The sequence below is a fragment of the Peromyscus maniculatus genome, chromosome 3 (assembly GCF_049852395.1).
Source record: "Peromyscus maniculatus bairdii isolate BWxNUB_F1_BW_parent chromosome 3, HU_Pman_BW_mat_3.1, whole genome shotgun sequence".
NCBI classification, from domain to species: domain Eukaryota; kingdom Metazoa; phylum Chordata; class Mammalia; order Rodentia; family Cricetidae; genus Peromyscus; species Peromyscus maniculatus.
In genome coordinates, this window is record NC_134854.1 from 113,953,035 (window position 1) to 113,972,440 (window position 19,406).

The 19,406-nt window shown below is 53.1% G+C and overlaps 1 protein-coding gene across 8 annotated transcripts in view; it reads left to right on the top strand.

The window, feature by feature from the left end:
• The window catches only part of Slc6a6 (solute carrier family 6 member 6), a 75,043-nt gene that overhangs the window by 20,963 nt on the left and 34,674 nt on the right, over window positions 1-19,406 (top strand). For 5 of the 8 annotated variants that reach the window (XM_006972545.4, XM_042273655.2, XM_015988961.3 and 2 more), the window contains 2 exons: window positions 17,325-17,564; window positions 18,844-18,978. In XM_006972545.4, coding sequence (XP_006972607.1) covers window positions 17,336-17,564; window positions 18,844-18,978 — 364 coding nt within the window. In that variant the 5' untranslated portion in view covers window positions 17,325-17,335. Of the gene's footprint in view, window positions 1-6,670; window positions 6,788-17,324; window positions 17,565-18,843; window positions 18,979-19,406 lie in introns of all 8 variants that reach the window. The other 3 variants (XM_015988946.3, XM_042273651.2, XM_042273653.2) reach the window with 1 other exon arrangement.

Consider the following 19,406-nt stretch of genomic DNA (forward strand, 5'->3'; position numbering starts at 1 on the left):
TGGGCTCTTATCTAAGGCTGGTGTGGGATCAGTGGGAACAATGCCACAATTGATTAGTAATGTCTGTCAGGGGAGCAGGCTAGCAGAAGGTGGAATGTATATCATTTGTATGGCATTCCCTCAGTAATGGATACCTGAAGAAGGAAAGCCCAGACAGAGGACTTCAAAAGGGCTCCATAGCCAGCAGGAAAGAAGCTTCATGGGGATGGGAAAAGGAGTAGGAGGGGTCTGGGGAGGGAGTGTGAGCCCTTGTTTTTCACACCAGGCAGCCAGAGTATTCAAACTCTCATATTATACTGGGCTTTGTGTTTTTGTGTGCTGGGGTGTGGATAACACAGGGATCCCTTGGGACACTGGATAGGATTGCCAGGTAAAATACAGGGCACTGACCCAGTGAGCATTCACATACACCAACCACTCTGTGAGCCGTTCTGTGGGTTCTCTGCAAATGCTCTTAACCGCTGAGCCATCTCTCCAGCCCCAGAGTTGGGGTATTTTTAAAAGCTTGTGTCTCTTATTGATGTGTCTTTCTAACCATGGTCATAGAGCATTGCTCTTGGAGACATTCAGGGACATCTGTCATCCTAAAAGAGGCAGAACCAGAGTGGCCTTTGTTCTCAGCTTTTGAGACAGGGTCCTGCTGTATAGCTCTGACTGGCTTGGAACTTACAGCGATCTTCTTGCCTCAGCTTCCTGACTGCTGGGATTATAGGTGTGAGCCACCACACCCAGGTCAGACAGTGAGTGACCTTCTCCAGGCTAAGTGACACCTGGATCCAATGGCCAGGGAGAAAAGTCACCTGAGCTTCTTACCTGCTCTGCTGGGGGCAGGATCTTGACCTTCCCTTCCCTTCCGCCTTCCCAGTCTTTGAGAAAGTTTACCTTTTTATCTGTTTCTTGCTTGATGGCCGGGGAAATTTGGGGAAACTCTCTGAAGAATATGAAAAGCGAGAATCGAAAGTCTGATTTTCAGTCATCAAAAGCTGTGGGCTTTTGCTGGTGTGGGTGTGTATGTTTGAAATCCCAGCCCCTGGGAGGTGGAGATGGAGGGTCAGGAGCGCATTGCTATCCTTAGCGACAGTGAGATTCAGGCCAGTCTCAGCTACAGGAGACTATCTCAAAAAACAAATGTAGTGGGTTTAGTCTCTGCCGTGCCCTGTGGTCTCAGAGGTGAGTGACAGACTGCTCGGTCTGGAGATTTCCAGGGTGATGGGAGTCTGAAGCTGTCTTGGATATGTGTGTCGGTGTGCATGTGCTGGGAATGGGAACCAGGACTTTCCACAGCCTGGCAAACACTCCAGCACTGAGCCTCGCCCCCACAAAGATGCTCTGGACACACAGACTATTTCCGGAGGTCTTAAGCAACAGGTGGGCGGAAGACCGGAAAGGCATTACCCTTAGAGGAAGCAGCATGTGTAAAGGCCTGGCGTGGCCGAGAGTGAAAGCTAAGAGTAACTTTCAGGAAGCTGAGCAAGGCGTGTCTTGGCTTGGCTTATTTTCTAGGCAGGGGAGGGGACTCTCACCTGGGGACCTCAAAGCTGGATGTTGTGTCCAGGGGGTTAGTCTTGCTCCACTTTGGGGAACCAGACTGTGGAGACCAGTGGGCCGTATTCTGTGGCTCCAAGTTCCAGCTGTTAGGTGACTGTTTTGATGATGGGCGTCTGAGACGGAGAAGCACAGCTGTGCTCTCACCCCAACTCAGCCATGAGAGTCACGTTGGCTGGAGGTCCTGGGGGGACCGCTGTTCTTAGGAGCCTTACCAAGTCTTACAGGGCTTGGGGGTGGGCCATAGAGAACCGCTCTGCCGAAGCTCCTTGTTCGATACCCAGTGGGATGGGGAACCAGAATACCTGGCGTTTTCCTGGTGGGTTTGTTTCTTCCTTTCACAGAGTTGAGAAGGGCCTGGCCAGAGTCAGTGTTGGTTTGAAAAGTTCATGAAATAAAAGCAGGTTGATCTTCCGGGGCAGAGGGTGTGTTGTGTCTCCCAGAGCGAATCTGATCCTGTGCTGAGGATCCCTTCCTCCAGCCTTGCCTTATGTAATTTGAGATGGTCCATTTAGCAGATGATGCTACTGAGGCCCCCAGGGAGAAGCCAGGGTCCTGAGGTCACCACTCAGATGGCCAGTGACCCATTAGGTTCCAATTAAAATCTAGGTGAGGCAGAAGAGGAGGCCAGTGGAGTTTGGGGACCAGATTCTCAAGAGGAGGTGTCGCCTGCTATGGACTTCAGAGAGCCAAGCTGCAGAAGCCAGGGGAGAGACCCTCCTTTCCAGGCATCAGTCCTGCGATTTCAGGAAGAAGCATTAATGTAGAACTCGGCCATGGTGGGGGAGGGACCAGAAGGAACTCCTGGACAAAATAAATAGATGAGTCAATTAAAAAGGATGGAGTTAGGGGCTATTTATAGCTATGGCCTAAATCACAGGTATCCTTGCCCCCAAGGAGGAAAAGGAGACCTTTTTTTGGGTGGCCCAGGCTGTATACATGACTAAGCTGATTAAGACCTGGGTTGCGGAGGGTGGGATAGTGGAAAGAGTCTGAGTGACTGACAGCTTAGGGTGACTGACAGCTCAGGGAAGGTGAGGGGCGGGGACACTGCTGGGCCAGGCAGCGGATGGGGAGAGGCAGTCCCTTTACGGAAATGGCCTGGGCTGGGGCAGTCCCTAGAGTTGGCTGGCTCCACCATTCCCTGGACTTTGTCCTCATGGTTGTTTTAGCCTGATTGAACTTAATGGTTGAAAACAAGGCCTCTTTCTTAGCCGGAGGGTTGGTGTTTAGCAATCACAGCTGGTATCACTGACTCTCACCTGTTCTGAGTATAATTAAGTGGGAAAACACTTAGCAAGGCCTGCGTGGCACGTGGATGTCTGTGGTTGCTGTCACGGCCACCTGCCACGTGCCTGCATCCGGCCTGTGAAAGCAACTGTGCTTTGAAGATTTGGACTCTTAATTTTGGGGGGTTAATTTGCAAAGTGGCCCCTCTACCTTCGGCCACTGTCAGAATTCTCCTGTGCCAAGTTGAAGGGGGTAGGACTTTGTGTTGTTAACGGCAATGACCTGGAAATAATCCTGAGCTCAGCAGGTAAGGATCCAAGACTCAGGAGTGTGCTTCTTCTGGCCTGTGTAAACCTCGGTCAAGTGGCTTAACCTCGTGAGCTTTGATTGTGCATCTACAACGTGGGGTAATGGCTCTCATCTCACTGACTAGTAAGGGTTGAATACCTAGAGCCTGGAATGTACTGGCTGAGCAGGTGGGTGTCTCTCCATGTGCATATGACATTTCCAGAGTGCTTTTGTCCCTGCAGGCTAAGATGCTCTGAAGTCCCATTACCTTTGGACTAATTAGGAGATAAGTGAGCGTCGGCAATCATTGGAGAAGGATTTAAAGGAAGAAGGGAAATATTTAGCCTGATTAAAAAAAAAAAACTGTTATTAGGTAGAATTATATAAAGCACCCAGAACTGTGTGGCCACATGTCAGCTGCAGTTATTATTTCAACCATAGGAAAACAGTTGGAATTAGAGGAACAAAAGGTTGCTATGACTACAGCAAACCCAGGTCCTTTTCAGTGCACCTGGGGCAGGCCCAGCCCCTGCCCTGGAACAGAAAGCAATCTGAGGCCACCAGAGAAGGTACAGGATTACTGCTGGGGAACCAGAGCCACATTGCTGGGAGATGGGTGTAGGCTGGGCAGGGAGGGCTTCCCTGAGGAGGTAGCAGTGAGGAGGGGGGTGAGCCAGAAATACTTTGGGGTACCTGGGGGTACACCCCACTGTGAGTTATTAGGGCCTGCATGATGTGGGAGGGAATCCTCCCCTCCCCCATGGTACCGAGGGTGGAACCAGGGGCTCTGTGTATACTAAGCAAAGCTCTGCCACTGAACCATACCCTAAGCTCCTTTTAGAGATTTTTTTAAAGGTTTATTTTTATTTTATGTGTCTGAATGTGTGCCTGTATATATGTATGTGTACCATGTGGGTGCAGTGCTCACAATGGTCAGAAGAGGGCATTGGATCCCCTGGAATTAGAGTTATGGATGCTTGGGAGCCACCAAACTCTAATTGTCTGCAGGAGTAAGTGCTCTTAACTACCAACCCATCTCTCTAGCCTCATGGAGATGGTTTTTTTTTTTTTTTTTAAGGTGACCATTTATTTTCCCCATGATGTAAAAGAGAAAACATTTTTCCTTCTTCTTTTTTTTTTTTTTTTGGTTTTTCAAGACGGGAGTTTCTCTGTGTAGTTTTGGTGACTGTCCTGGATCTCGCTCTGTAGACCAGGCTGGCCTCGAACTCACAGAGATCCACCTGACTCTGCCTCCCGAGTGATGGGATTAAAGGTGTATGCCATCACTGCCTGGTGAAAACATTCCTAATAGTAAAAAAATATTAATGGACTGGGTGCATCTTGCTGGCAAAGCACTTGCCTAGCATTTGAAACCCTGGGCTACATTCCCAGTACTGCATAAAAGACAAAAGAACTGCAATAGTAGGGACCCTGTCTCCCCAGGAGTACCAGCTGGTGAAGGCTTTTTTTGTCCCAGATAGACACAGGCCGTGAGTCCACACAGCCATGGGGGCAAAGCTCTTTGGGGAGATAGGAGTCTGAAGCAGTGATTGCTACTGTCCTCAGCCCTCCACCACGGGCACCTCCCCTGAGGAGATCAAAAATGACTGACATAGAAGAGGAGACAGGGAGGTGCAGTGGAGGTGAGGTGTTAGGGTGACACCCCGTGTTTGAGCCCTGGCAGTGAGGGAGCCAGTGGACGGACACTCAGCACCCATGTCCTGGCTGCCAGAGGTTTTGGGAGAATGGTGGTCACTTTTGTCATTATCTTGTCAGCTGGGCCTTTGAAGACCCTGCGGCGCCAGGTGCTGCTCTAAGGACCTCTGTGAGGCCATCTAATCCCAACAGTGCTACCGAGCAGGGCCCACTCTCTAGGGACTGCTTTGTGAGTGCTCTCTCCCTGAGAGAGACCCGTGTGGGAGGGGCAGTGGGGCTCCAGGTGTGGGGTTCCCCAGCCAGCTGGTTTAACCTCACTTCAGTGAGGGACAGTCTGTCTTCAGCAGCGGAGACCGAGGCCTCCAAGGTCTGCCCTGTTGCTGGTATTCCATGGCAGGTGTTTCTCGGACTGGGAATATTCTGTTTCCACCACCGTAGGAGACCTTGTCCCCTCCCCCACCAATCCAAGAAATGTCCCTGTGGTATGGTGCCATCTATGAGAGGCTAGCCCAGCTATTTTTTTGCCCTTACTGGGATGCTGAGTAAACCTAGGTCTTTCTAAGTGCACCTGGGGCAGGCCCAGCCATTGCCCTGGAATGGAAAGCAATCTGAGGCCACCAGAGAAAGGACAGGCTGGGGAAGCAGAGCCACATCGCTGGGATCTGAGGGGGGGCTTACGTGGCCCTGGCTGCCCACTGTGGCTGGGTGCCTCTAACACTTTCCCCTTGGATCAGACAGGCAGGGCCCCACTTAACTGCCCAGCCCCAGAAGCCACCCCACCAGCCCTCGCCTTTGTCTCCCAGACTTCTTCCAGTTAAGGCGGGTGAAGTGGGTGGCCCTGTCTAGAGTTGGAAGAGCTGCCACAGAAGGGCTTGAAAGGCCTTCAGCGTTGCCAGCCACCGCCCACCCCTCCCCCCACTCCCCTGGCACATGTGCACTGCATCGGGCAAACAATGGCTCTTCCACTGGTCAATTCTGTTTGACATTTTATCCAGTGCCTCCCAGTTTACAGCCCCGCCCTTCCCAGCCTTGATTCTAAGACTCCTGGGAAGCAGGATGTAGCAGGTGAGATTTCTGGGCTCCACCTTAAAGATTGAGTCAATAGGTACAGATGGGTCCTGGTACTCACCCGGTAGCTTATGTCCCAGGCTTCTACAGACCATCAGACCAAAGTCTTGCCGACTAGGAGTGGTAGGTAGCACACACCTTTAATTGGGAGGCAGAAGCAGAGGGGACTCTATGAGTTCAAGGCCAGCCTGGTTTATATGATGAGTTTCAGGCCTGCCAGGACTACACAGTGGGACCCCTGTGTCAAAAACAAAGTGAAGACACCAGGGTTTCTCAGGCAGATTTTGAAACTTTGCCCAAAGTTTCCCAGTTCTGAACCAGAGCCGAGCCCCAGGTGAATGGTAGGTGTGATGTGGCACAATATGGGATGGCCAAGGAGGCTTCCAGTCTAGGTAGTATCCCCTTAAACACGGGTGCTCCAAGCGTATGGAGATGGAAAGAGGAATACCAGGGAATGTGGTGGTCCTGGGACACCAAAGGGGCCTCACCTACCCAAGACCGGGTAGGAAGGGTTGGTGGAGCTTGGGTTCCGGGTAAAGTTCTGAGAGACCTCTGCAGGCAGCTGGGAGTCACCGCTAGCTCCTGAGCCGGGGCTGACCCAGCCGCCAGGCAGAGATTGCTAGAAGTGAGCTGGGGGCATGCCTCTGAGGAGTCTCCAGCGGTTGGTGTGGCTGCATCTTGTGATGCCACCTAAGTGGCAGGTCACGGGAAGGCAGTGCTGGACCCCGGGTGAACATCACGAGAGCTTACCTGGGCTAGCCGTGGAGAGGAAAAGGCTGGGGTTGCTCTGGGAGATGCCCTATGCACAGAGGAAGACACAGCTGTGCTGTGTCGACCTCCAGATACTCCCCGCGTGGATTTTAACGCTGAGTTTTTCTTCTAGCCAAGCAGTAGCTGGTGTTAGGCACCATCTTGTAGCCCTGGAAGCCGCTGCCGCTGCCATCCGCTGCACCAACGTCCGTCAGCCTGACAGAGTTAGATATGAATCCCGTGCACCCAGGTTTGCGATAGGAGTTTATTCTCTGCCTCTGGCACCTACTATATCCGCAGGGTGGGGGTATCAGGAGTGTCCCCACTCCCCCCCCTCTCTAGTTCCCTCTCGGGAACATCTCTCCTGCGGCCACCCATGTTGGGCCACCCATGGCAGAGTGCTGTGGGGCCGGGGCCTTGGTTTGCTCTCCTACAGAGTGGGACTGTGTATGGATGTGCCGGGGCTTCTGACGCCCTATCATGCAGCTTCCCAGGGATTTCCCTGGTACTTGACAAACCTTTGGGGAAATACCGCAGCAAGTTCACCCCAGAGTCATCTGGAGAGCTACTCAGGGAATGTGTTGTATAATAGAAATTGAAGCTAAGATTCGGGGCTCTCCAAAACAACAACAACAACAAAAAGAATCTTCATCTTCTTGGGGGAAGTTGTGCTCGGAGGCTGAGAACAGGTTCCTGGTCACTCTCTTTTGCCCACAGTCTAAGTGTTTGTCACTGAACTTTGTGGTGGTCCTGCCGGCACCCCGGCACACCCCCACCCCGCACTGAGCCTCAACAGGGTCCTCAGCACTCTCTGATGTGTGTACTGTGCCTGATGTCAGGAAGCCGCTGGAACTCTGGGAGGGGTGTGTGTGTACCAGCACATGCTGGTGATGTGGTGGCCGTCACTGTCTGGTGAGGATTCTGGTCAGTACTCTTGAATGCTCTGGTGTCCCTGGTCAAGGGCACTGGAGCCAAGGTGTGGGGTGTGAGAAAGCATCCTGTGGAGGTCTTCGGCTTCTGGAAGCAGGGACGGGGAAGCAGGCCCAGCTTCCCCTTTGCCCAGAACTGAGGGTGGTTCTGGGTAGGTGATTGCTCCTGCCATGCTTTTAGGTCATAGTCTGATTGGGCTTCGGTGCTCGGAAGGAAGGATGTCCTTCCTGTGGGACACTGAGGGGAGGGAGCATTTACAAATAACACACTGCGCCCAGACATCACACCCACTGCACAGAGGGTAAGCCTGAGGCTCAAGGGCTATGGCTTGCCTGAGGCCACCTAGCAGACAGAGTACACTGCCTGCTCTCCATGAAGCCATGACTTCAGACTGTATGGGTGACAACTTTAGGGGCCTGGTAGTGTCACACGGTGGCCTAACACTTGGGACTTACCTTGCATTCTGTAGAGCAAGAGAAGGGCCCTGCTTCCCTTTCCTACAGAGCACACAGGTTGCAGCCTTGGGCTTCTGTAGCTTGAAAGCGGGGAGGCTTGTGGAAGTGGCAGAGGAGGCCTCCAGAAATAATCCTGGGCTCCACAGTGCCTGCCCCAGGACCCTGGTGCCCCACCCCCACCACAAGAGGCCCATGGCCCTGATGCCGGGGAAGTGACGCTGCTGTCGGAGGTGAATGACAGCGCTGTGGCTGGGTGAGTCAGTGCCAGGGGCCGATGCCTGCTGACTCACCCTCCCCTGGCTCCTCCGCTGAGGGGGAGGAGAAAGCGGGGAGGAGCAGAGCTGCCCCCCCTCAGAGCCAAGAGCTTGTCCACCTAGGAACTAAAGGAGACAGGTGGTTGGCCAAGTCGGGAGCCAGGCGTCCCTGAAGCTTTCTTTGTGTGTGCAAAGTCTTCAGGTGCGCACGCCCGGCCCTGCTTCTCAGACAGGCCCAGAGCACCCAGGAGACACCGTGGTGTGGTCAGGCCTCCCTACTTCCTCCTTCTCCCCCCCCCCCCCCCGTTTCTTTGCTCCTTCATTTGCCTCTCCCCTCCTTCTTGCCCTCCCTTCTTCTCTCCCCCTTCCTCCCCCCCACCTCCTCCTCTTGCCTAGCTCTGTTACCACAATGCTGAATGGCATTTGGTAACTAGGCTACTCCCCCAGCCCCCAGCCCCCAGCCTGGGCTTTGGGTGTCCAGCTCAGAGGGAAGGGATCTTCCCTGTACCCCCCTTTGCAGTCTCTTTTACCTCAGAAGCCCTTCTGCCTTTCCTCTGAACTTCCCATCATTTTTGTGTTGTTTTAATAAAATGTGCTTCCCCCACTGTCTCTGAGTTTAGGGAACAATAGGATGACCCTGTAACCAGACCAAACAAGTACATGACAGGCAGGTGACAGATGGGGCTTTGTTTCCACACAGCCACCTCCTGCCACAAGGGAGAACTGCCACTCTGAGCCAGGCCCGGAGTCACATTTTTTGTAAGGGGGGGGGGGGGGACGACTCTGTGCTTTGCAGAGCTCGCCTTCGTCTCTGGAGTCTGGTGCTAGCCCTGCAGAGACAGTGTCTTCCCTATATCACCAGCGGTGGACCTTCAACCGGAAGGAAGGAGGTCAGCTACCATTGGTCCTTTGCACGCAAAGGCGGATGCCTTCCACCCATCCCATGAGTGGCTCTGCTCAGGAAGGCAATAGGTAGCTCCAGGGTGTTGGGGTTAAATGACCAGAAAGTCACATAACACTTCAAGCAGACCCTTCAGACCCTCTTCCTGAGCTGGAAGGAGGACTGGCCAGGGACCCAGGGAAAGCTGGGGCTTGTAAATGAAAGGCTTTTAGCCGTCAGTGGGACAGTGGGAAACTCAGTATAAACCTATGTTTAAACCTGGCCTAGAGATCTTGTGCCTACAGGCGCTGGCATCCTCTGGTCTAATATAGTTATTTTTAAAATTTTATTTCTTTGTGTTTTCAAGACAGGGTCTCACCATGTAGCTCTGGCTGGACTAGAACTCACTATGTGGAACAGGCTAGCCTCAAACTCACAGATCCACCTACCTCTGCCTCCCGAGTGCTGGGATTAAAAGTGTCTGCCATCACACCTGGCTTGTTATCTCTCTCTCTCTCTTTTTTTTTTTTTATGGATTTAACTTTGTTTTATGGGTGTTTTGCCTTCATGCATGTCTGCACCACGTTCATACAGTGCCTGCAAAGGCCAGAGGAGAGCGTCAGATTGAGCCACTGTGGGTTCTGGGAATGGAACCCAGGTCCTCTGGAAGAACCACTAAGTCACCCTTCCAGGTCCTAGGATGGCTGTCTTTGTGTATGCTTTCCCTTCCCCCCCAGAACTCTATTCCCCTAGATCTTCTAGATAGAGCTTGGCTTGGTGGCACTATGGTGGAAAGCATGGATTGTCTGGATATAAATCCCAGCTGTGTGTGTGGCTGCAAACAGAACCCACATCACCCTATCTGCTTGCCCCCCTGTAAGCTGGCAAAAGGCATTAATTCAGTTTGGCAGGTCCCATCTGGAGGTCCTCTGGTCCTCTGGGTGAGGATGTGGAGCAAGAACGTTCCTGGTCTGGGCCTCAGCGCCCATGCTGTGCTTCAGAGAGTGGGTTGGCAGCCTGATTAGAAGTGGGATGCTGAGCCCCAAGTAGACAGGCACCCTGGCCAGAGATGGAGAGCTAAGACAATGCTTTAGCAGTTCACTTTCATTCTGGTGAGGGCAGTACTGCTCATTGTTTTGTGCTCTGCCCAGTGAAACCACCAGCTTCCTGGCTGACCTCACGGGGATAAGCCATCGGGGCTCAAGTCCAACCTTGCCAGTGTACCCTTACAAGCCTCTCCCTGCCCTTCACTGGGCCTTCGTTGGCTGAGCTAGGCCGGTAGTCCGACCAATGTGGGCCTGGCTGGACCATGCCCCTTTTTCTTTGTGTTTGGAGCACAGGTGTTAGAGAAGTTGGAAAATGTACTAGCACAGTCCAGTTCTCTTGAGACACCATGGAGGATATGGTCCCAGGGGATCCCAGTCCCAGAGGCACCTTTGGTGGCGGGAGCCTAGAGCTGCCCATCCTCCCTGGTCCCTGCTCTTCTATTCTGCCTTTGCCTGCCAGACCCCTGGAGATGGCTCAGTTGTCACGCTTGACTTAGCCTCTTTGCAGAAATAGATTACCAAAGGATGAAGGCCATGTGATCCAATTAAATGATTAAATCGGTTAAAGGTGTACTTTTTAAAAAAAAAAAGGCTTTAAAAAATAATTTCTCCTTAAAAAAAAAATTTTTTTTTGAACTAGTCGGATGTAGTCCAGGCTAACCTCAAACTTACTATGTAGCTGAGGTTGACCTTGAACTTCTGATCCTGCTGTCTCCTCCCCAAAGCTGAGGTTACCAGCCAGTGCCATCACCCTGGCTCTTGCATTTTTCTTTATAGAAACATCTACCCTGCTCAGAGGGCAGAGAACATTGTTAACCCAGCTCACTTAATCCAGTGATACTGGTTAGACACCTCTTAGGGCCAAGGATGGAACTTGAGCAGAACAGCAGACCCTTGGCAGACAATTCTAGTGGATCCCAGTCCTGCTCAGACATCACTGATGGATCCCAGCCCTCCTGCTCAGACATCACTGATGGATCCCAACCCTCCTACTCAGACATCACTGATGGATCCCAGGCCCCTGCTCAGACATCACTGATGGATCCCAGCCCTCCTGCTCCTTGCACCTATATGTTTGCTATTAAGTCTGTGGAGACTTTGCTCCGGCGAACCTCTTTTGATCTGTGAGATGTTCTTGCTGACTAGAGGCAGGCCCCTGTGCACAGGGTCCCATGATCCCTGGTTCAGCCTGTCACGTCACGTGGCCCTTCACTTCCCTGTTTGCCCTCGAGCTTGGTTCCCTAATTTGTCAGCTGGCCCAGTGGCCTGCAGCTGGCTTTCAATTTTGTAAAATTGCATCTAGTGAGTGTTAGTGAGCTTGTGTGTGCACTGATCACACGGCTCACGCGTAGGTCAGAGGACAACCTGCAGGAGGCGGTTGGCTCCTTCCGTCATGGGGGTGCCACACCTAGGAACTGTGGCAAGGCACTTTGGCCCACTGAGCCATTTCAGCGGCCTGCAGCTGGCTTCTTAAAGGCACCAAGCCCCTTTTTACTCATGAACTTGTGGAGATGGCATCCCTAGACTGCCACGCCTGGTTGGGAACATGGGCTTTGGAGGTTTGGACAGGCCTAGGAGCCATTCACAGCTCAAGTGTGCATCGTGTGGCCGTGGCCCCAGGTAGACAGACAGACCTTCACCTCTCCAGGCCCTGCCATCAGCAAAAGCAAGCCCATGAAGGCACCTTTGGAGAGAGTTAACTAAAGGAATGCCTGGGAGAACTTAGCAGAGTGCTCAGGAAACATAGTACTATTAAATGCAGCTCTCTTTCTTCTCCTTTATAATTGTTCATCATCATTATTATCTTTTTTATGAGGATAGTTGTTTTGCCTGCATGTCTATATGTGTACATGTGTGCCTGGTGTCAACAGAGGCAAGAGGAGGGCATCAGATTCCCTAGAACTGAGATTCACATAGCTGTGAGCCACCATGTGGGTGCTGGGAATCAAACCCGGGTCTTCTGGAGGAGCAGCCAGTGCTCTTAGCCCTCGAGCCATCTCTCCAGCCTCTGTATTTGTTTATTTTATTTTATTTTATTTTATTTGAGACGGGGTTATGCTTTGTAGAACAAGTTAGTCTCAAATACTGCAATCCTACTGTTTCAGCCTCCCAAATGCGGGAGTTACAGGCGTGGGCCACCATGAGCCGCTCACGCTGACTACAGAACGTCTCATTCCTCCTGCAGAGGCTCCCTAAGAGACAACCAAGCTCTCACCAAGCTCTCTGTGAGGACAAGCTGTGTGCTAGGCACTGGGGTGGGCTGGGGACAAGTACAAGAGGAAACAGACACGTGCCTGCCTCCTTGATAAGAGATCCTGGATGGTGAAGGCAGCAGCAGTGAGGGATTTTAATCATTTCTAGCAGGGGTCGTTGATGGGCGCTAAGGTTCTGCAGGCGAATGCTGGCGCTGACAGCTTGAGACCTGGTGCCCCCTTGTCTTAGAGGACAGAGGCACATTTGTTGGGGAGGCAGGGGCAGCTGAAATCAACTTCAAGAACTGCCTGGCTGGTGCATGGATGTCTGAAGGCCAGAGAGGGTACACAGACCCTGGGAGGAAAGCAGGCAGGAGCCATGTCTCTGAGTGTCCAGTCTGTGGGCTCTGCACTAGGCAGGCTGCTTCTCTGACCCAGCACCCCATCTATGCATGGTAGATCTTCTCTGCTTGTACCCCCGCTTCTCTTGTGTGGGAACATGTTAAGTCTCCGTGGGCTGTGGAGCCGCTCAGTGGGAGAGCATTTGTGTGGCGTGTGCAAGGTCTTGGGTTCAGACCCCAGAACTACGTTAGCCTTGTGTGATGATGCCGATCTGTAATTTCAGCACTTCGGAGGGAAAGGTAGAGAGAGGCAGGAGGATCAGAAGTTCAAGGTCATCCCTCCTATTTGTGAGTTCAAGGCCAGTCTGGGATATATGAGACACTGTCTTCCCTCTTGTGCACCTCCCTTCCTGGCCCCTCCCTTCCCCCACCCCCACCCCACCCGAAAGAATGACAGAACAGGAAACTGTTCTGAAATAGTTTAGCCTAGGTACTAAAAAAATCTGATGTTTTAAAACTGGCCAGAGAGTACAAAAGTACATCTTGCAAACCCACAATGTCACTGGCACCAGGGCCAACCTACAGGGCTGTGTAGGTGGCAAAACTTGCCTGGTGATCTTCAAGTAAGCTAGCATTTAAGCACAGCTGGATCTGGATCTGGCTGCTGCCCCTGGAAAAGGGATAGTGATGTCAGCTGTATGGGGAGGCACATTTCAGCCTGGAGCCTGTAACTCCAGGCATTGTAATCACCTGTAGCTGTGGTAACTACGAGGAAGCTCCCAGAATGAGAAATCAGCATCTTCTCCACTGTAGAACAACCCTAGGCCCTGAGCCAAAAGCAACAGCTCCTGCCTTTGAGAGAAGCAGGCTGCTGGCAGGTGATGTGAAGGGACCCACTGTGCTGTCCTGTGGCCACTTGGTCACCATGGGGGTAGACTGGACTAGCTGGGAGTCTATAGAGGTGGACCCTCGGGGGGGTGTCATAAGAAGTCAGGCTGGGCCAGCAGAGGGCTGGCAGAGGCAGAGAAGCCAAGCGCTGAGGCAAAGGCCTCAGGGCCTCTGTGATTACTGGCTCGTTCCAGTGACCTCAGAGTTGGCTGGGCCTTGTTCATCTCTCGCTGAGTGGGATAAAGGCCTTGCCCACCCTGGGGTTGGTAATAATGACACCAGCTGTTATTAGGGAGTGCTTGCTATGTGCTTCATGCTATTCTGTGCGCCCCCTCATTTCTCTGCGCCCCATGACAGGCACTACCGCTCTGCAGAGGAGACTATTGAAGACCAGAGAGGCTGAGGGCCTTGCCTAAGGTCCTTCAGCCTCTTTAAGTGGCTCCCAGCCCCTTAGTTGGGGCTCACATCACCAAGCTACCTACCACAGGCCCTGGAGCCGCTGCGTAGGGAGTGGGAGAAGCCAGAGCTTTTCTGTGGGGCTGTTCCACATGGGGAGCGGGGGAAGGCATGGAGTAAGGGTTTGTAATGGTCTTGCCGGGGATCTGAGAGGACCAGGGATGGGAGAGGGCCTTGTGTTTCTCTCTAGCCATGGACTGAGAGCTGAGGTCCGTTATGAATGTGATTTTTTTTTAAACTGCCTTCAGCTGCTGCATGAGAATAGGCTGGGGGGGGGCAGCAGAGCAGCAAGGAGACCTATGGGGAGGCTGCTGTAGGATGCCTGCGCTAGGGGCTGCTGGCTGAGAGAAGGTTGCCATGGTGACAGAGACGTGGGGGTGGATGCCAAGAATGTGCCGAGTGGATCTGCAGGTCTTGCTGGAATGGTATATTGCAGGGCCACTGGTCAGGCACATGTGAGGGGCTTGGAACGAGAATCCAAGAAGGAAGAAGGACAGGGTACCTGTATCTCTCTGCAGGGCCTTCTCTGGACCCAGGGAAAGTCTGAGGCTTGGGGGATGCCCTCCCTAGATGGTATAGCCCTGTGCTTTGCAGCCAACCTGAGGGTTGGAGGTGATGCTGAGGCAGGACCACTGGGCCCTGAGTTCTCCGAGGGCAAATGGAGAACATTTTGGTTCTTGGACCACACTCTCACAGGGAGGAGAGCGGATGGTGAAGGAGGACCACACTCCTGGGTGGAATGATTGAAGAGACCCACAGAGACCCCGCGGCGCCAGGCACAGGACAGGCACTGCACTGCCTCACTCAGGCCCCCAGGCATCACGGTTCAGCCTCAGGCAGCATGATGGTAGATGGAGTCCTTAGAGTATGCAGGGATAGAGTCCTCATGGAGCAAAGCAGAATCTAGTGACAGGGGTCTTGGGAACCCCAGTTGTTGCTCCCTTCCCATTTTTCTAGAGAGTTCTGAGTAGAGAGTGGTTAGCGGGTCTCGGAGTCCAGAACATAGAACCAGGGCTGTCAGGGCAGCGAGCCTTAGGGCATTAGAGTCTGGCTCCTTATAGGACCAACCCTGCCAGTAGCTGCCTGTGAGGCGAGGAGACCCTTGTCCCCCTTCCCTCCCGAGTGCTGGAGGCTAGCTCTTCTCCTAAGTTTAAAAGCTAGGCTGACCTTGTGAAGTCTTCCCAACCCCAAGGATTGAGACGTGTCCAAAGGGTGGATCAGCCCTTCTCAGTTGGAGGCTCCAGGTCATTCTTGAGCGGACCCTTCCCTGGGAGGGAGTGGAGTCCCACATCCTCCAATTATGCGCCCACCGCAGGCCACAATGAGCTGTTCAGATAACCATCGGGGGCTGCTGACCTGCTGCAGGAACAATGCTGGCTGCCCGAGCTGTTTTCACAGTGGCCACAGGCCTGCTGGGCCATGCGGGCCCCGGGGGAGCCACAGAGAAAGGCCATGCGGATGCTCCCCCAGACAGAGGAAGGACTCCGGGGGCTGCCCGGTGGCTCCAGGAAGCCTTTCTTGGTCTGCTCACTGCCAGATAGCAAAACAATTGGGGTCCTCCACCCCAAGCCTGCCAGTGGGAGGAAGGAGGTGTGGGGGAAGTGGGGTTATTGAGCTTCTGGGCCTCTGCTCCTTGCAAAGCCCCCCGGGGACCTGGCATGTCACTTCTGTATGCCCTATGTCTCTGGCAGCCGCTCTGGACCTTAGTGCAAGGTCTCACCACATCTCCCTTGGCACTGAGGTTCTGTTGGTGCGGCAGCACTTTCCAGATGCCCTACCGTATGCCGGACTTCAGAGCTCCAAACAGGACAGGTCCTTATCTCCACAAACCTCTGGTCTGGTCATGGAAGAGACCGCCAGCTGGGAAGTGTGCCCGACCAGGGCGGTTGGTGCTCAGGTAGGGGTTGACTGTGGGAAGCCAGATTGCAGCCAAGCAGGTGAAGGCGCTCTCCCAGAGGGCCTGAGCTGGGAACAGCACACTCTTTATCTATTTCTGTGGGTGTTCTCATGGGGAGCACAGACCCTGTGTGCTCTGACCTTCCAGTGTGGTAAGAGGACTTGAAAATTTCCATTTTTCTCTGAAATCTGATATTTCAGTGCCAGCGATTCACTTGGCTCATGGAGACAAACAAGGTGTGTCCTAGGCTTTGTGGCTACCTTTGTTGTCACTCGTTTTATTCTGCAGCTAGGGAAACTGAGGCTCAGAAAAGAGCAGGGAGGGCCATTAGCTCTGGCCGCCTCGCCAGCTCATCCCTACCCTGCAGCTCTCTGCCGGGCTGTATGTGAACCCTTGCACACAGGAGCCTGGCTTGACAGGGTCTCTAGATGTGCTTGGTTAATTTCTTATCAAAGGACCTGCTTATGTGTCCTTTGATGACATCCGTGGATGGTGACCACCACAGCCGATGTGACAGTGCCTCTCAGCTAAGCTCCAGAGACACAAGGAGATGCTAGGAGAAGAGGGTGAACATCAGCTGGTCCAACCCTCTACCTAGGAGAGAGGCCAAGCAGGAGGGTGACCTGATCTGTGCCAGGCTTAGGAAGCTGCCTTCTGTCCAAGCCCATCTGGGAAACAGAAAGCAAGACACCTGCTTGCTAGGGTCCATGGGTTTAGCCGGGAGTCGACAGGACTGAAGAATGGATAGTAAGTGGCAAGCCCTGGTTCACAGTCTGGGAATGGGACCCAGGCTTTCCTTGCTCATATTCCACACTTACTCTGCCCTGGCGTCATATCCTCAGCTGCCACAAGCATCCTTGTATAATTCTGCACAAGAAAGCTTTGTTTTGTTTTGTTTTCCTGCTACAAACATATTCAGTCATTGTTTATTTTCTGTACCCTGACGGTGAAGCCTGTTTCCCAGTATAGTGTCCTGGGCGGCCAACACCATCTTCTGCTTTGCTTTTTCACCTGGGAGCAGGTGCCTCCTGTAGGTCAGGCCCCACACTAGGCTCTGTGTGGCGGTGTCACTGAGACGTGTGTTGCTGTCTTCTGTGCAGAACTGAAATTAGAAGTGTCTGTTGGTGTGGAGAGCTGCAGGTAGCCTCTCCTTTGGAAGATGTCTGGAACTGCCTGCCCAGGGTACACAGGCTGAATGAAACTGGATGTTTGGGAACAATCTTGGGCCAGCAGTGCTTTGGTTTAGCCTGGTGCCTGGGAAATGGAGCCTGTTGCTTCTATAGGCTGCAAGTGTTTCATAACTGAGTTTTTGAGATCCTTGGAGTCGAAGTGGCTTCTATGATGGGGGCTCTTGGTGTGGAAGCTCCTGCTGGAGCCTGGGGAGGTAGGAACTGGTCCTAAGTCACTGCGATAGGCCTCATCACCCACGTTGGTTCTGCCTCCCCCAGAAAACGAGGAAATGGCCACCAAAGAGAAGCTGCAATGTCTGAAAGACTTCCACAAAGACATCCTGAAGCCTTCGCCAGGGAAGAGCCCAGGCACACGGCCTGAGGATGAGGCTGAGGGGAAGCCCCCTCAGAGGGAGAAGTGGTCCAGCAAGATTGACTTTGTGCTGTCTGTGGCCGGAGGCTTCGTGGGTTTGGGCAACGTCTGGCGTTTCCCGTACCTCTGCTACAAAAATGGTGGAGGTGAGTGATTCAAACCGAGGGCTGGGGTCAGGGTGTGAGAGAGTTTTTCCTGCTCTGTGACCTTCTCCAGGCCAGGTATACCCTGCCTCAGCTGCACCTCGGACACAGGGTCGGCATGCCTGAGTACAGGGGTGTTAGCCTCTGGCTAGGTTACCTTCTGGAGGACCCTCCCTCACCCTCTCCGATCCCCTGGTTTGTCCTGTCTGACCCATGCCCCCTCCACCTCAGACATTCATGCCCCCTATTCCTCCATTCCACCACCTCTGAGCTCACAGCCTTCTCTTTTAGCATCTTTGATACTGATTTTGCTTTTTAACCTCGCCCTATGTATTCCCAAAAGCTAGTTCTGTCTTTCAGTAAATGACACACCAGTATCATTTGCCATAATGCAGAGGGGGAGGGGAAGCGGAGGAGAGCCATGAAGGTATTCTAGCTGTGGTGGGTTGAGTTGGGGGGTTTGGGTTGGATTTTTGTGTGGGCTGTGTCTCCTCCTCTGAGTGAGCCCTCTCGGGTGTCAAAGTTAGGCAGTTCCAGCCTAGAGATGTTCTTCGTGGTGCAGAGCGGGGCCAGAGGAGATTAATGTAGGTGGCAACCACCTGCCAGGTGACTATAAAGGTGGGCATACTTCCTGCTGCCATGGTAAGAGAGCTGCTTTTGGGGGAACCTCCTCTTAGCACCTGGTTTCTTGACCTCATTAGGTATCAGACACCCTGGGAACTCTGATGAGTATCCTAGATGCTCCCTAGAACAAAGCAGATAGCCTAGACCCAAGGTGCCCATAATTTCACAGGGTTTATGGACCTGCTGAAGCCCTTAGTGTATGTAGGTGGGACTGACCCCCTCGGATACTGTGTTCCCTGTCTCCCTGGCACCCCCCACCCCCCACCAGCCTTCCACCCCACCGTCTGGACCTTCCTGGCCACTGGCCCTGGCCGGCCTGTGGCAGATGAGTGAAGTTCCAGCAGGAAGTAGTGCTGTACCTGGTCGTGTGTCCCTAGCAAGACTGAGCCACTTCCATTGGGAAGGATACTGTAGAGAAGGCAGGCATGTGACAGGCATAGGCACTGGCCTGGTGCCTTGAAGAACCTGGTAGATTTGCAGATTCGTGGGTGGGGCCAGTGGGCAGGCCTGGAGAATCTTCAGTGGAGTCTGAGTTTGGCCTCCTTGCTTGCATCCCTCATTCCTCTGATACCTTTGGTTGGGAGGGCCTGAGTGAGCACCTTCCTGGCCATGCTCTGACAGTCACAGCTTCACCCTGTCCCCTCTGCTCTCTTGGCAGGTGCTTTCCTCATACCGTATTTTATTTTCCTGTTCGGGAGCGGCCTGCCTGTGTTTTTCCTGGAGGTCATCATAGGCCAGTACACCTCAGAAGGGGGCATCACGTGCTGGGAGAAGATCTGCCCCTTGTTCTCTGGTGAGTATGTAGCTGGGGTCAGCTGGGTCTGTATGCACTGAGTCCGCCGGTTGTTAGTGACACCTCCTGTCTTCTGTGTTCATCAGATCTCCTCACGTGTTTCAGTCAGATGCAGGGCCTCAGCATGATGTGATGTCACTGTCACCAAGAGGCAGGGAGAAGGGAGATACAGCAGGTTCCTGGCTGCTCAGAAAGTCCCCTTTGGGCCAGCTCGATGGGTGTTTGGATACGTGAGAGCTGGCAGGAATCTCCAAATGCAGGAATCTGGAGGACAGGCTGGCTTCAGGCCTCACTTCCTCCTCTCCATGGGGTGGTTTTAGGGAAATCATTGAACCTCAATTTTTTCATCTAGAAAACAGTGTTCTCACTCTCTAGAGTTGCTGTGAGAACAGAATGACAGTCATGTCTGAGTGTTTTGTCTGTGTGGC